Raw genomic sequence first — 16,366 nt, 5'->3', positions numbered from 1 at the left:
TGAGAATTGTTGAATTTGGATGAGTTAATATTGTTCTTTGTCCCGTCTCTTGTTTTTTAGTGTTTGCTCCGTTTCGTTGCACTTGGTCTATTCTCTTGGACTTGGGCACTGGGATTCTTGGAAAAATCCTATTCTAAGCTATTTTATGGCTGTTACAAGAGTGATGTTGGTGAATCACAAAGAAGGAAGTTCGAGAATGGGTAGTAGTTCACATTGCTATATATTCTTGAGTGTTGACAATCATCTCATGTGAACTATGGTGCATAGTCGTCAATGACTTTGTATGTTCTTCTTTGTTAAGGAAATCTTTTTATACGCTTTTGGTACCCACTCTTGGTATAAATCCGTGCGAAAAAGATTGATTCTACCTTCTAAGGGCAAAGATTGTTATTGCAGTATTAATCTTTATGGTTTGTGATATTGCAATATTTTTATGGGATATGTATGTTTACATTCGTGAACTTGAAGGTCCCATATTGCAGTCAAAAGTAAATTCGTTCATGAATCGGCATTCATATTGATGAAAGGACGAATGGACTTTTGACATATACAAAAGTTAAGCCTATGTAATCATGTATTTGATGGAAAATAGGATAAAATCTTTTGTTCAACAAGGATAAAGTCTATTATGTTGTTATGATGGAAAATATAATAGATCCTTGTATGTTATCCACGGTATTGATCTTCATTGATCCATCTTATTATGTTTTACCGTGAAAGCTCCATTGCGTGTGTTATGTTGAGCACCTTACAACTAAGTCGATTTACATTGGCTTTGTTGGTTGTTCCATAAGATGTTATATGTCGAGCATTAGGAACTAAATTAATAAACTAGTTTGGTTATTTAGTTAGTACTCCATAAGTCTTCTTTCTTATGTTGAGTACATGTACGGTTAAGGTTGTCATATTCTATGATGAACTTAGTCGGGGTTCCATAAGTTCTCTTATGTTGAGCCCAAAATAATTAAATTGATTACTTCAGTGATTAGTTTGGTTGTTTGTATTCCAATTAGATTAATTATAGATTCTCTTGTAATTAATCTAGTTGAGTTTTCATATATTCCACAAGTTCTTGTGTTGAGTATATTAAAGGCTACACTATCATGTTCTTTGGTTAATGCAGTCATATATTCCGTAAGGGTTTCCTTATGTTGAGTATTTGAACGGTTAAGTTAGTCATCTCCGTGTGATTGACTTAGTCGTAGCTCCGTGAGTTTACTTATTTTGAGCACTTTCAATTAAATTGATCACTTTTGTGGTTTGATTTAGTTGCGTATTCCAATTGAATTAATCATGGGTTTACTCGTGATTAATTTGGTTGAGCTTTGGATATAGAAAACCATTCCTATGGTTTTTGGTGTCCAATAAAAAATCCTTCTTTTCTTTCGAAATTAAGGTCGCTCTTGTTGTTGTCTCGGGAATGACATCAAATGGGGGAGAGTTCTTTTGAACTTGTGCTTAATGGTAATATCTTGCGGGGAGTGCGGCTGTGGAATTTTATAGGGGTTATCTTGTATCTCAAAACTCCTTGATGAATGTTGTTAGCTTCGGCTATTAGATTGCATCTAAATTAAGTTGGTATGTATTTTTCTTTTGGTCATGAAATGTCTCTTGTGGAAATTTCATTATGATCCCATTCTTGTACCTTTTCCAAATTTATTGACAAAAAGGGGGAGAAATATTATAGTTCACACTACAAATACATATGGTTTTCGGATCATTGTGTAAGGGGGAGTGGTTTCCATGATCGAGATGGAGTATTGACTAAGGGGGAGTGATACATATCACTGTAGTATTATTGTTAAAGTCGTGATACAATTGGACTTTGACGTTATATAATAATACTATGACACTGTATAATAATGATCGAGAATCTCGATTTCTCTCATTGTTACAACTACGGATCTTCAACAACGGTGGTGCTAAACTTACAACCTTTGGGATCATTGGAGTACTTGGAAGGACGAAGATTTCAAGGAACGTTCAAGATTAGACTATGGAATATGAGCCACTAAAGTTTATCTTTTTTGTATTCCATATGTATTAATAGTTTTGTCACTAAAATTGACAAAGGGGGAGATTGTTAGAGCATAGCTCGGTCAACCTCGCATGCGTTGGTATCTCAAGCATGTTTGTCAATGTTAGTGATCAAAACTATAAGTCTTGATTTCTAGCCTACATAGCTAAGTCTCGGACTAGGATAGAAAAGTGTAGTTGAGCTCAAGGACTTCATGGCGATTCATCATAAAACGACGAAGATCTATACAAGGAACCGTGGAACTTCATCAACAAAAAGGTATGTGGAGACTTGAACTTATCTATCACTCAAAAGTCTATCTCTTCTATCTCTTACTTCTTATGAGACAAAAGTCGCCTGCTATATAGACTATATCATACACATTTGACATTTCGAGCTGAGCATTCATTGCTTATCTTTTATCTCGAAATCGTGTGTTGGTAAAGCGTTTCGCTTTGAACAAGTTTATCTTCACCTAGTGACGAAAGTCATGAAAAGTTTCAATCACTTTGAGAATTGCTCTGACGTGAATCGGTCTGTGAATAACGACTACATAACGTCTTCTGAGAATGTCTCAATGATTGAAAAACCTTTTCTAATGAGAGAAGTGGTAAGTTTTTCAAACCAGGCTCTTGGTGCTTGTTTCAACCCATACAACGCCTTTTTGAGTTTTAGCACATGATCTGGGAAATCAAGATTTTCAAACCCCTTAGGTTGAGCGACATAGACTTCCTCCTTCAAAATTCGGTTTAGGAATGCGGATTTTATATCCATTTGAAACAGCTTAACCTTAAGAAAACAAGCATGAGCTAACAAAAGACGAATGGAGTCAAGGCGTGCCACAAGAGCAAAGGTCTCATCAAAGTCAATTCCTTCAATCTGTGAATATCCTTGAGCGACAAGTCTAGCTTTGTTTCTGACAATAGTGCCAAATTCATCATTCTTGAATATCCATTTGGTGCCCACAATACTGATATTGGAGGGACAAGGTACAAGTTCCGAAACTTATTGTCTTTGAAATTGGTTTAGCTCTTCATGCACTGCATTCACCCAAAAGGTATCCTTCAGAGCTTCATCAATATTCCTTGGTTCTACTTGCGAAAGATAACAACCAAAATTGCACATATTTTGAAGTTGTCCTCTAGTTTTGGCTGTAGAATCTCTTCCTCTAATAATACTGTTGGGATCATGATTCCTTTGAACCCAGAGATGTCGTGGAGGGACACGTTCTTGTTCGTCAGAAATGCCTTGATCAGTGTTCTTCTCCTCGTCACTAGCAATGTCAGGATCAGTAACAGTTGGGATGACTTCAACTGATTCTGGAATTTCTTTGACTTTTTCAATTGTCTCAGTTGGAGGCAATTCAGCAGGAGGATTATCATGACAAAAGTTACTAATATCGTTGATGATAACATTAACATATTCCATCATGACTTGTGTTCTGAGATTAAACACTCGAAAACCACGACTATCAGAAGCATAGCCAAGAAAGATACCTTCATCACTTTTGGTGTCGAATTTCCCTCTCTGTTCTCGATCTTTCAGAATATAGCACTTACTCCTGAACACCCTGAGATAGTGTAGGTTGGGTTTCCTTCCGTACCACAACTCATAAGGAGTGTTAAGGGTTTTAGACTGTAAATACACACGGTTGATCAAATAGCATGCTGTAAAAACAGCTTCTCCCCAAAATCTCAATGGTAAGTTTTTGATATGGAGCATTACCCTCGCCATTTCCTGAATATTCTTATTCTTTCTTTCAGTAACTCCATTAGCTTGAGGAGTAATATGTAAAGAGTATTGTTGAATGAACCCCAGTTCGTCACAGAATTCAAATACCTTGGTGTCTTTGAATTCAGTACCACGATCGCTTCTAATTTTCTTTAGTTTGCGACCTTATTCGTTTTGGATTCTTTTAACAATAATCTTGAACTCACCAAGAGTTTCATTCTTATGAGATAGAAATGCAACCCAAGTGAATCTTGTGTAATCATCTACCATAACTAAAGCATACTTCTTACCAGCAACAGTGGGTTGTTGAATTGGTCCGAAGAGGTCCATATGAATTAAATCAAGTGGAGCTTTAGTGAGAATATCTCGAGATGATTTGTGGTGAACTTTTGTTTGCTTACCCTTCTGACAGGCACCACATACACCTTCAATCTTTGCATTTATTTTGGGAATTCCTCTAACAAGTTCTTTGTTAATAATCTTAGTTAGAAGACGATAATTGATGTGACCAAAACGTTCATGCCAAAGATGTGTAGATTCCACCTTAGTCAAATTGCAACGATTGCTAAACTGAGTATCTAGAAGATAACAGTTGTTTTTGCCACGAGTCCCTTGAAAAATTACTTTCCCAGTTTTGTCTACAATGCACATCCATTTGCATTGAAGACAACTCGATGGCCTTTGTCATAAATCTGACTAATAGAAAGAAGATTCACAGTCATACCTTTTAAGTATACCACATCATGGATTTCTGGAACACCGGGCAGTTTGATCGTTCCCTTCTTACTGATGTAGCAACAACTCCCATCTCCAAATGTTACAGGTCCTCCTTCATAGTCAATAGATAAAACAAACCATGTGAGATCGCCTGTCATATGTCTACTACATCCACTATCAAGAAACCATTGAAAAGGAGACGTAGATCTTAAAGAAAAGGCACCCATACTATTAGTACTTCTCTGTTTAGAGTTTCCTAATAATTTTGTATGTCCTTTCAGACTAACAAAACGTCGTTTAGTTTTCTTACAAAGATCACTTGCAACATTCAGACTCTTTTGAAATGACATACAAACTTGCTGAAGATGATTGGAAGAATCACAACAACAAAATGAGCCAAAGCTTTGAAGTTTGTCTGAGTGGTTCCTGGTCATATCAGTTTTCACAACAACCGGTCGTTTAATACTATCTGATTTACGACTATTCTTTAAAAAGGAACAACCGGAGTTTCTCAGACTCATCAAGGGACTATTACTCGATATCAAATCCTTAAGAATTGCAATTTCGGCAAAAAGATCAGAGTTGATCCGGATTTGTTCATCCAACCCCTTTTGAAGAGTAACCAGTTTATCAGACTTTTTTCTATGATTGGTTTTTAAACCTGGTGAAGCGTCAATTGAGACTTTATGGTCCATATAGTCAGATCGCTACAAACACAAACTTGTAAGGTCTTGAACGTGTTTGCCTGCTCTGATACCAATTGAAAAAGCGGGGGTCTAACAACACCACCCAATATTTCACTTAGCAATCTGTATGGACAAACTCGAATATACTTTTAAGAGAATCAACAAGACTCAATCAATTAAAAGTATATCAATGAGTTTATATCTCTCTCTTGATTTGATTTACTCAAGAAGGAACTGCGAGTTCTAATCAAATACAAGGAATAACTCGGATGGTACCAAAGACCAATATCTGAGGATCAATCAATGACAATCAACAACCAAAGATTGGATTACTCTAATTGATGATCTAACGCACAACCTGTATTATTTCAATTATAAAGATAAAACAATATAATGCGGAAACTGAAATAACACAGACACCAGAAATTTTGTTAATGAGGAAACCGCAAATGTAGAAGAACCCCGGGACCTAGTCCAGATTGAACACACACTGTATTAAACCGCTACAGACACTATCCTACTCCAAGCTAACTTCGGACTAGACTGTAGTTGAACCCCAATCAGTCTCCCACTGATCTAAGGTACAATTGTACTCCCTACACCTATGATCCCAGCAGGATACTGCGAACTTGATTCCCTTAGCTGATCTCACCCACAACTAAGAGTTGCTACGACCCAAAGTCGAAGTCTTGATGTCAAACAAATATGTCTCACACAGACAAGTCTATCGAAGGATTAATCTGTCTCCCACAGATAAACCCTAAAAGGTTTTGTTGCGTCTTTTGATAGTAATCAAGGTGAACATGAACCAATTTATAATCCGGTCTTATATTCCCGACGAACAACCTAGAGTTATCAATCACCTCATAACAATCTTAATCGTATGGTAGCGAAACAAGATGTTGTGGAATCACAAACGATGAGACGAAGATGTTTGTGATTACTTTTTATATCTTTCCTATCGGAGATATCAATCTCAAACCAATCAATATGATTGTACTCGTACGATAGAAGATGCAAGATCAGATCACACAACTACGATAAAGTAGTATCGGTCTGGCTTCACAATCCCAATGAAGTCTTTAAGTCGTTAACCTGGTTTTAGAAGAAGAAAACCAACGGTTAAAGGAGTGTAGATGGTGGATTTTCGACAAAGGCTAAAATCGTAAACCCATAACTATACGAACTCCTGATCCAGCAATCAGATGTGAGTATTGAGACACGGGTCTCTCATCGAATCCTCTGACTGAGAATACTGTCTCTCAGAGTACATGCAGATATGTAGTCTCTCGGCTGGACAACGGCATATCTCATGAATACCGAACACTTCAGTAATTATTTCTATATAGAATCACGAGATTGACGGCTCCTAGACAGCTTGCTCTGCTAGTATAGAGCGATAACGTCTTCAGGACACAAACAACAAGTTTCCCTGACTATATAAAGGATATGAAGCTCCAGCAAGCTCATGTCAGAATAATTAATGCTCCTAGACAGCTTGCTCTGCTAGTATAGAGCCATAAGTTGATTATTCCTAAATTCTTGGATTCATCCACTGAATTTCCGAAAATATTCAAATATTTTCGCAATATTTCGTTACTTCAATCTATGGTTCTTCCCAGCAGAATTCCATGGGTTAGTAATAAATATTCAACGCACGAGCGTCTGACCTACCTCCGAGTAAGCCCCGGCTCAAAAGGTGCAAGTGTACTCAACGATGATGCACTAACAATCACTGCACGAACGAGTATTTCAAAATACGACGAAACGATGAACCTATGCAAAATAGGAAGGAAAATAATAAATAATTAAAATATTGACCAAGGCGCCAGGGGATTGGGATCACCGACCGGCCGGCCGTGCCGTGGCCAATCCCATGCCAGTTTTATATTTTATCATATTTTTTGTTATTTTCCTTGATCTTATGAAAATCTTTTCATTTGAACAAACATCCTCCGTTTGAGGAAACTCCTCAGTTTCATGGTGCTTCCTTAGCACGAAGGAAATAATATAAAATTGGGAAAAATATTGTGAGGTCGTGATTGTTGGCCAACCGGCCATGCCTTGATCCCGCCCGGCCCCACACCTCATGGTTCCTCATTATTTTATTATTATTTCCCTAATCTCATGAAAACTCCTTCATCTCATGGTATTTTCATAAATACATAAAAATAATATAAAATTAGGGAAACCCGTGGGACCGGGCCCCAGCCGGCCGGCCATGCCCTAGCCGGTCCCACACGTCCCTTTATTTTATTATTATTATTTTAAGGTTTCCTTCATCCCATGAAACTCCTTGATTTCATGGTATTTCTCTCAAATCAGGAAAATTCCTTCAAATCATGGAAAAATACACGGAAAATACATAAAATTATAGAATCTCGTGGGACCAGGCCCAAGCCGGCCGGCCATTCCCTAGCCGGTCCCACACACTCTTATTTTTATTATTTTAATATTACTTTCTTCCTTGATCCCATGGAACTCCTTCACTTCAAGGAAACTCCTTAATTTCAACAAATTCTTTTATTTCATGATATTTTCATAATATCATGAAAAATAATATAAAATTAGGAAAAGGCACCATGGGACCGTGGTCACTTGCCGGCCAGCCATGCTTTGGCTTCAGCGGTCCCATGCTTCATCGTTCCTTCATTTTATAATTATTTTCCTTCATCTCATGAAGTTTCCTCAGTTTCAGAAAAACCCTGATTTTATTGTATTTTCTCAAATGGTTGCTCAAACGCACGCCAGAAAATATCAAAATTCTCAGGACTGAGACATGGACGTGAGCATGTTACCTTGACCGACCAAGGTTGGCTCTTTGGTTCGCAATGATCCGGTCCCACGTATTTTCATGGTTTGATCTAATTTGCGCAATTGCACGTATTAGGTCCAAGACTCTTCCAAATAATTTTGGAATTTCATGAAGTGATCGTCATTCGATACCACGAATATCCAGGGTTGGTTTCATGTCCCCTTGGTCGGTCTCTCACCTCTCCGTAATTAATTAGGTTTTATCACCTAAGGCTCAGGCGAGCATTACATGAAAAATGATTGAACCAACATTTGATCATCTTTTCACCAACTCTTCAAGGGGTCTTGGTATTTTCTCAAGCAAGCATATGGACGCTACATGGTCTACCCACGATCTCATGTATCCGGTCCTCCCTCATTCCATGGTTAAATTTTCAATAAACTATCACTCGGTCATCAATTGATCAAATTAGGGTTTCTGAGTCCAAGAATCATAATTCCAGATTCGAACGCTAATAATTTTACGACGATCTCATGATTACCATTTTATTATACTGGGTTCAACTACTAGTATTCTAATTAATGTTTTATATCGGTCACGCTGCCAATTATTTTATCAGACGAGCAATACTTGCTCAGATGAGCAATATTTGCTCAAACCAAGGTATATTGGTTCAACTATCAATATTCAACAATTCATCGAATGAGCAATACTTGCTCACCTCAACGTGAGAATTACACTTCTATCTCAACGGACACGTTCAATTCATGAGTTTCAGAACATTTTGCAGAATCATGTTCAACTCAGCAAATACATGGACTCATCGTCCCATGAAGTCAGCAACTGAATAAATACACGTCTGCCCTGCAGACTCCACGTTCACAAGACATCAATCGTATCAGTTGGGGGGATATCAACTAGGGTTTTGGTCTTGCGGTCTACGGCACGTGTGTTTATACACACGATGGAATGTGAGCAAGTCGTTCAATCAGTTGAAGGAGTTAACAAAGTAGTGGATGGAAAATCGACCAAGTCTCCGCACGATGAGCAACTGGTTTCAAACAAAATTTCCACTTCCCCACTCTTTGATTCCATCAACTGTCACACTTCATGGGATCATGGTGTCTACAATTCCAGCAATATAAATAAGTCTCTGAATCATGATTGAAGATAGAACAACGATCTTACGTCTCACAGACAACAGGAGATTAACTCAACATCTGAGTAATTACTCTCAACAGAGATTCAATCATTCAGAACTTATCTTATTTAGAATTCACAATACACCCACAATCTTTGATTATCATTGATTCCACACATTTCTCAGCTTCCCTCCTACAGATCAACCCATCCTCTCTTGTGACCGAATTTACTCAAGAACGACCATTGTCTTGGTTTAGGCCGGAGTACTACAGATTGATCTCTCGAATTCAAAGCACTCCCTTATTGAAGTGCATCTGTGTGAGGTTGAACATTTCACTCGGTTCAAGGAGTCTCCTCCGTACGGTCGTCTCCTCAATCCCGTGAAAACCAGCAAATCGTTTTGCCCCATCTACAAGGAGAACCGACTCTAGCACGCAAACTAGTATCACACGTAAGGTGTGGAGATTAGTTTTGAATTGATGCTAGATGTCCCATTATATAGTCTTTCAAATCAGGGTTTGCCATTAAGTTACCTTGGTAACAAAGCAATCAAAATCTACTGTTAGATGAAAACCTGACTTAGATTTAAGCTAATATTTCTCAACCGTTAGATCGAAAACTTAGCTTGTTACACACAATTGAAATGCACGCTTCTAGGTTTGTTAACCGTACTCAAACATATGCGCTTGTTGGTTCAATAATAGTTAACCAAAAGGTTAGCCATATGAGCATTTCATATCAACCATGTTCTTCTTCAACATAACTAGTTCACATGACTCAAATGAATTAGTTAGAGAGTTGTTCAATTGTAACGAATTCTTATGTAACTACACAAGACACAATTGAAGCAAAGATGATTTGATTCACTCGAATCATTTCATGAACTTTTATAGCCACGGTTTGCAAACTGCATTCCTTAGTCTTTTTAAGTTTAAGTTCAAAAATCATCTTCAGATATATAACCTTCTTAAGTTCGCAGACTTGGTTCGCAGACTTAAGTTACCGTTCAGAGTATACAAACTCCAGCAGAAATTCTCGGGATGAGAACTTTGCCGGTTCGCGGACTGGGTTCACGGACTGAGTTCGCGGACTTAGATTCATGCACTAGTTTGTCAACTCCAGCAGAAGTTCTCGGGTTTGAGAACTTCGGCAGTTCCCGGACTGAGTTCACGGACTTGGCTCACGCCATTCTTCCGGTTCTCTTGATCAACAAAGTTCGCAAACTTTGGTTCAAGGAATAGGACTTATACATAAATGTGTTTCCACAACAATGCTTATGTCCACCATTGGTTATGTAATCTAAACTATCATTCCAATCATTGAAACATTATTTGTCAAAGCAATTTCCAAAGTGATTGAAACATATCATGACTTTCGTCACTAGGTAAAGATAAACTCGGTCGAAGCGAAAAGCTTACCAACACATATTTCAAGATATAGATAGGCGAGGTATACTCGGCTCGAAATACCAACTATGTATAATCAAAGTATATATATAGCATACGAATTTTTGTCTCAAGAAGTAGGAGATAAAATAGATAGATAAGTTCAAGTATTCACATACCTTTTTGTCGAGAAGTTCCACCGGTTCCTTGAGTAGTTGTTCTTCTTGTATGATGAATCGCCATGAAGTCCTTGAGTTCAACTACACTTTCTATCCTAGTTTGAGACTTGGCTATAGTAGACTAGAAATCAATACTTGTAGTTTTGATCACTAACATTGACAAACATGCTTGAGATAGCAACGCATGCGAGTTCGACCGAGCAATGATCTAACATAGACAGCTAGATCAAAGACATCGTGAAAAGTTCTCCAAATGGTTACAAAAAGTGGTAATAGTTTGCAGAAAATGTCACTCTTCCTATATGTAACTTTTGCGTTGAGACAGAGGCTAATCCTTATAATGTATTTCTGGTTGAGAGTGAGTGGGCAGACTCTAGGGAAAACTTCAATCAGGACTTAAGGTGGCTATCAATCCCACCTAATGCACAAGTAGAGACATACGAAGTATATCACATCAATGGATACCTGTTTGGCACAAAATCTCATGATGGTTCCGTTAAACAGAATAGCGGGGTTTACGTAGAGGAAACTGACACGCACATTAGAAAAGCGGGGATTACCCTTAATCTGGCGGATTATTATAGTGTTTTACAAGAGATATCGGTGCTGACATATCATTCGTTGAAAATGCCACTTTTTAGGTGTAAATGGGTTACCAAAGCAGGGGCCTCAAAAGACAAACTTGGCTACATTTTGGTTGAGCTTGATAAGTTGGGACTCCAGGATGATCCTTTCATTGTAGCCTCCCAATCTAAGCAAGTATTTTATGTGCCAGACCAGGAAAATAAAAAAAAGTCTATTGTGTTAGGTGCACCTACCCAAATCTGGAAATATGCTGGTGATGAAGTCGACAAGGAATTCAGTACGACAGTTATTTGTCGGAATGAGTATAAATTGTCGAAGGTAGATAAACTTGAACTGCAAAGGACATCCAGGGATGATTACTATCGGGACGACATTAAGGGTATAACTTCAAGGAAAGCAACATCACCAGCACCAACAACATTCCTTGCTTCTCAAACGACTGCATCTAAGCGATAATGAAGCCAGGTGATAGAATGTAGTTGTTTGTGTTTTCTAATAGATGAATGATTAGGTTGGAACATTTTTTTGGTTTTTGTTCAAGGAACTGGTTAGTGTAAATTATATACTCTTAGATTTTGTTTTTGGTTTTGGGTTATACTATTTTTGTAATGATGATCATCATGGTACTGAATTTGGTACAAATTTAAGTCAGCAGTTTGGATTTTCCTGTTAACTAGAGAATGAATGTATGGATTGTTGAAAAAAATTGATTATTAAATCATGGTGGGGTTTGTATGCAGATGGGTTTTAGCAACATTGGATGAGTTTGGATTTGGCTATACTGATTGTTGAATTAATATTCTGTCATGTTAGGATTAGTAGTAATAGTGCTATGCTTGCACATAGATTTTTTTTAGAATTGGGCCTAAAATAGTCTTTGAATTAATCTTACTCCAACAACTTTTATAAACTGGAGTAATACCCTAGTTTCTACCATCTTAACCAGCATTTTATATACCCTATTGATTCACTAATTCAGTCGTTCCTACCAATCTCTACTTTACAATCATGGAAACTTTAGAATCATTCACAAAGAACATTGCTTGTTTGTACATCTATTGTATTCAATCCATTACTACTGAAATCAAAAGAGAAAGAAAAACTGACAAATTCTTTCAAACCCTTCAGACCTACATCAATCACAAGTTTAATACTACTGAAAATTCAAACAACTAGAAGAACAAAACTAGTTTAATTACATCTAAAGAAGCATACAGAATACCAATTCTAAAAACCCGACATGCTACTAGTACCATCACAACTTTCTTTTTACAACCAAAATTGAAAGCTGCAACATTACTAATCTACCTGACATAAAAGGTTTACCCATCATAACCACTTCCGCTCTCCCAACTGCTATCCAAACAATGCACCTGCTGCAAACTGAACCCCAAAATCACCTTACATCTTCTAAGATCTTCATCAATACCATGCATCTATCAAACAAAAAATAACCACCAAATGTCTGAAATTGAACCCCGTTCTCAATACACTTCTTCAGCAACATAAAGTACCATCAACATCCCCACAAGTTTTCACGAAGATGCACAAGAGAAATAATAATCAAAATATCACATTACTCTAGTTCTAAGAGATTTGACAGTACCTATAAGGCAATCACCAAGAATCACCATCACTGTTGCTGCTGTAGTTTAACTCATCATCTTCATAGTAGGCACCAGTACCATCATCATTGTCTGAAGATGTGTAGGGACCCTGGATATCAACATCTTCGGTTTCTTCTTCCTCATCTTCTGCTTCACTGCAAACCACTATCTCACCGTCGGAAAAAACAGGATCCCCATCGAGGTCTAACCCAGGAATATCCTCTCCGTCAGAGTCCACGTTCAGGGGTCTGACATGGTTCGAGCAAACTTACGAGGGTTGTTCTCCTTTTCGGCGAGATAGCACTTGTACATCACATCTTCAAACTCTGACCTTTTCCTTTTCTTCCTCTTTTCTTCTTTTGCTCTCTCATCTCTCTTCATCGAATCATCACTGCTCTCCTCATCTTCTACTCCTTCACGGTTCTTTTCTTCATCTTCACTATCACTTTCAGTCGCACTGCGAGTTTTACCCCATGAACACTTCCACTCTCCTCGTCGTTGAAGCTTCTTCCTGTGTCGACGTGCCTCTTTGGCATCCAACTTTATCATCCACAAATGAAATTCCTCATCATTTTAAACCCTAAATATTTCAAATTCTTCTCGCTTCTCTTGCTCTTTCTTCCTTATCTTCTCCTGATTCAGAAAAGGAATCAAACTTTCAATCTCAGAGCTTGATAAAGTCCCAAATGTCAACTTTTCACGTACCATTGCATCTGAATCGGGTGGCGGCTCGTTGTGATTTCCATTTGCTGAACTACTAGCATTCTCTGCCATTATCTGTTTTCTTAATCTCTATTTCTATGATTTCTTCTTTTGGTATATTTATCCGTTTATCCCCCTGCCTTGTTCAAATAATGGTAGTAGCTTAGCCATAAATGGTCTTTTATGGAGATTAGTCAAGTGTCTGTCGATTGGCTATGAAAGCCTTTTCAATGCCATGCACACCTTCTTCAAAGCCGTTATCACTCTGCTAAACCCTATTTACAAAGCCTAAATCTAGTCGCTTAATTCATTAGCTTTTACTCCAATTAAGAGGTGCATTGTTAGGTCAACCGTTTGGTTTTATGCATTCAAGAAGGCAAGTCTATCAGATGAGTTATTTATAGCCACTCAGCTGCAGGTTAACTTGGCAGAGCATCTTGGACTTGTTTTTGTTGTTGTCTTCTTGTTTGCTGTTGAATCCATTAAAACACTTAAGCACCAAAATATTTTAATGGATTCAACAGCAAACAAGAAACAACAACAAAACCAAGTCCAAGAATTAGTACTAATGTTTGGGATTAAAGGGGTGAAAGAGTAGTAAAGGAGGAGGATGGAAATATAGGTTTGGGGTAAAAGGGATGAATGAGTTGTAGAGCATGAGGAGGAAGAGGAAGAATTTCTTCTTTGTGAGTTGCGGAGCATCAAATGATTCATATGTAGATTGTAACTATCCTTTGGTCCCTATGGAATAGCAGAAACATGTTATTGTAACTGATCTTAAACAACTATAGATGGGCAACTTGGTGGATTGATTCGTCTTGTTACCTACCTCCTTCGAGTCGAGACCATGCGTTCGAATTTCGCCAGAAGCTTTTTTACTTATTTTTTGAAAGTCAGTTAATGATTGTTGGGCTGGAGAAGAAAAAATCCCTCAACAGAGCTGGGCCAGTGCTGTCGCAGTTACAACCCATTTCATGTATACTCACACCCAGTAATAAATAGAACTGGCGTGTCTATAAACGCACACTATGGACACGCATGCTAGTGTGTCTAATAAAACCAACCTTTTAACCACGCATATAAACCAACGTGTCTATAAAACACATATAAACCAGCGTGTCTATAAAACGCATACTATGGACACGCATACTAGCGTGTCCAATAAACCGAAATTTTTAGCCACACAATACAACCGGCTTGGCTATAAAACGCCCACCATGGACACGCATACTACGTGTCTAATAAAACCAACTTTATAGCCACACAAATTAACCGGCGTGTCTGCAAATCGTACATTATGGACACGTATACTGGCGTGTCTAATAAAACTAACATTTTAAACACGCCTCAAGTGGCGTGACTATTTTTATGGACACGCTGCAACTGGTTAACGTGGCCATAGACTGGTCTATAAACACGCCCAATTAAAAATTAACGTGACTAAACGGTTGATATTTGGACACGCTACTAGCCATTGAGTGGCTGAAAGCACTTATATTAACACGCGCATAGAACATGGCGTGTCTATAGGGTAGAAGTATACCCTATAGACACGCCAAAACCAAAAAGGCGACAAAGAAATTTGTATCTGGCGTGGCTAAAGGCCATTTCTGTACTAGTGAGAAATCCCTTGTAGTTCGAACCCTGTGATAGATTTATGAATCTACATCTCTGCAATACAGTTTTGATCAAATATGATTTGATATATAGAAAGATAATCAATTGAAGACACATGACATGAGTTTATATACTCGGCCCTTTACTCTCTCAATACAAAACTCTCAGGTCTCATCTCTCGACTCACACATGACTCACACACACATGTGCGTACACTCTCATATCTTGACACCACAAACACACTCTCCATACACCACTCATACATGTACTATCACCCTCCCTCAATCTCAAATGGGCTATAAAAAGACCACTTAGGATTGCACACACTTTTAGTACAATCAACCTAGATATGACTACATGTTGCAAAGTAATAAGGGAGTAGCATAAAAGTCTAAAGTAATATGAGCAGCAGGTGAAAAAGGATTTGTACGTGATGTTGCAGCAGTTTGGTGTAGCCTGTTGGTAAAATAAAGATGATGAAAAAGGTACCAGGTGATAAGAAAAATGGTAAGTGACAGTTGGCGTTGCAGCAGACAAAGAAGCAGGCAGTTGGATAAGATATAATCTAAAGTGAAACATGCTAGCAGTTGATGTTGGAGTAGCAGTCGGAGTTGTATTTTATGTAACCAGGTCGCAGAGCTTGAACATTTGTAACAACATCACCAGCAGCGCACCCTACCAGTACCATTGTATCGGCACATCACTCTCATAAATGACATTCTGCCTTGAATTATATATCTCGCACTTTCACAGACACACTCTCCAGCAACCAACACAAGACCTATGTGACCTGATGCCATTATTTATGACCACAGACACACTCTCCAGATACAACAACACATAATACACAATAAAGAGCCATAAAGTTGTGTTGTAGACGAGGAGAGAGGACATGAGACCGAAAAATTCATAGCAGTAGTTGGTGTAGAAAATATAGGTGTAATGCAAGAGAGAAATAAAGCGACCACGGTAAATGATGAGGCAGTTGAAAAATACCAGTTGCAGGAGACAATTTTGAGTAAATTGTTGGTGTTGATTCATACCAGCAAGAAGTAAAATAAGGAACAACATCAAATGGCATTATATCTGGTCAGGACAAGATGGTTGATTGGAGCATAGAAGTAGCTACAGGTCTGACCATAATAACCAGAAAATGAAACCAAATTCTAGACAATTATTTCTGTCACATTCCAATATACCTCTCTCGACTCCATTTACCAACATTAATATGCAACAATTCAC

General features: G+C 38.0%; 1 protein-coding gene across 1 annotated transcript; it reads right to left on the bottom strand.

Annotated features, from left to right (window-relative positions):
* Positions 1 to 12,815: 12,815 nt before the first annotated feature.
* LOC113295638 (general transcription factor IIF subunit 1-like) lies at positions 12,816 to 13,579 on the bottom strand. The gene is made up of 3 exons (XM_026543969.1): positions 13,511 to 13,579; positions 13,137 to 13,345; positions 12,816 to 13,053 (listed from the first exon to the last, which is right to left on the bottom strand). Exons 1-3 carry the CDS (start codon positions 13,577 to 13,579, stop codon positions 12,816 to 12,818), a joined length of 516 nt encoding a protein of 171 aa, XP_026399754.1.
* Between the last annotated feature and the right edge of the window lie 2,787 nt (positions 13,580 to 16,366).

This window comes from Papaver somniferum, chromosome 7 (genome assembly GCF_003573695.1).
Source record: "Papaver somniferum cultivar HN1 chromosome 7, ASM357369v1, whole genome shotgun sequence".
NCBI classification, from domain to species: Eukaryota; Viridiplantae; Streptophyta; class Magnoliopsida; order Ranunculales; family Papaveraceae; genus Papaver; species Papaver somniferum.
This window is presented reverse-complemented; position numbering and strand designations above follow the sequence as displayed.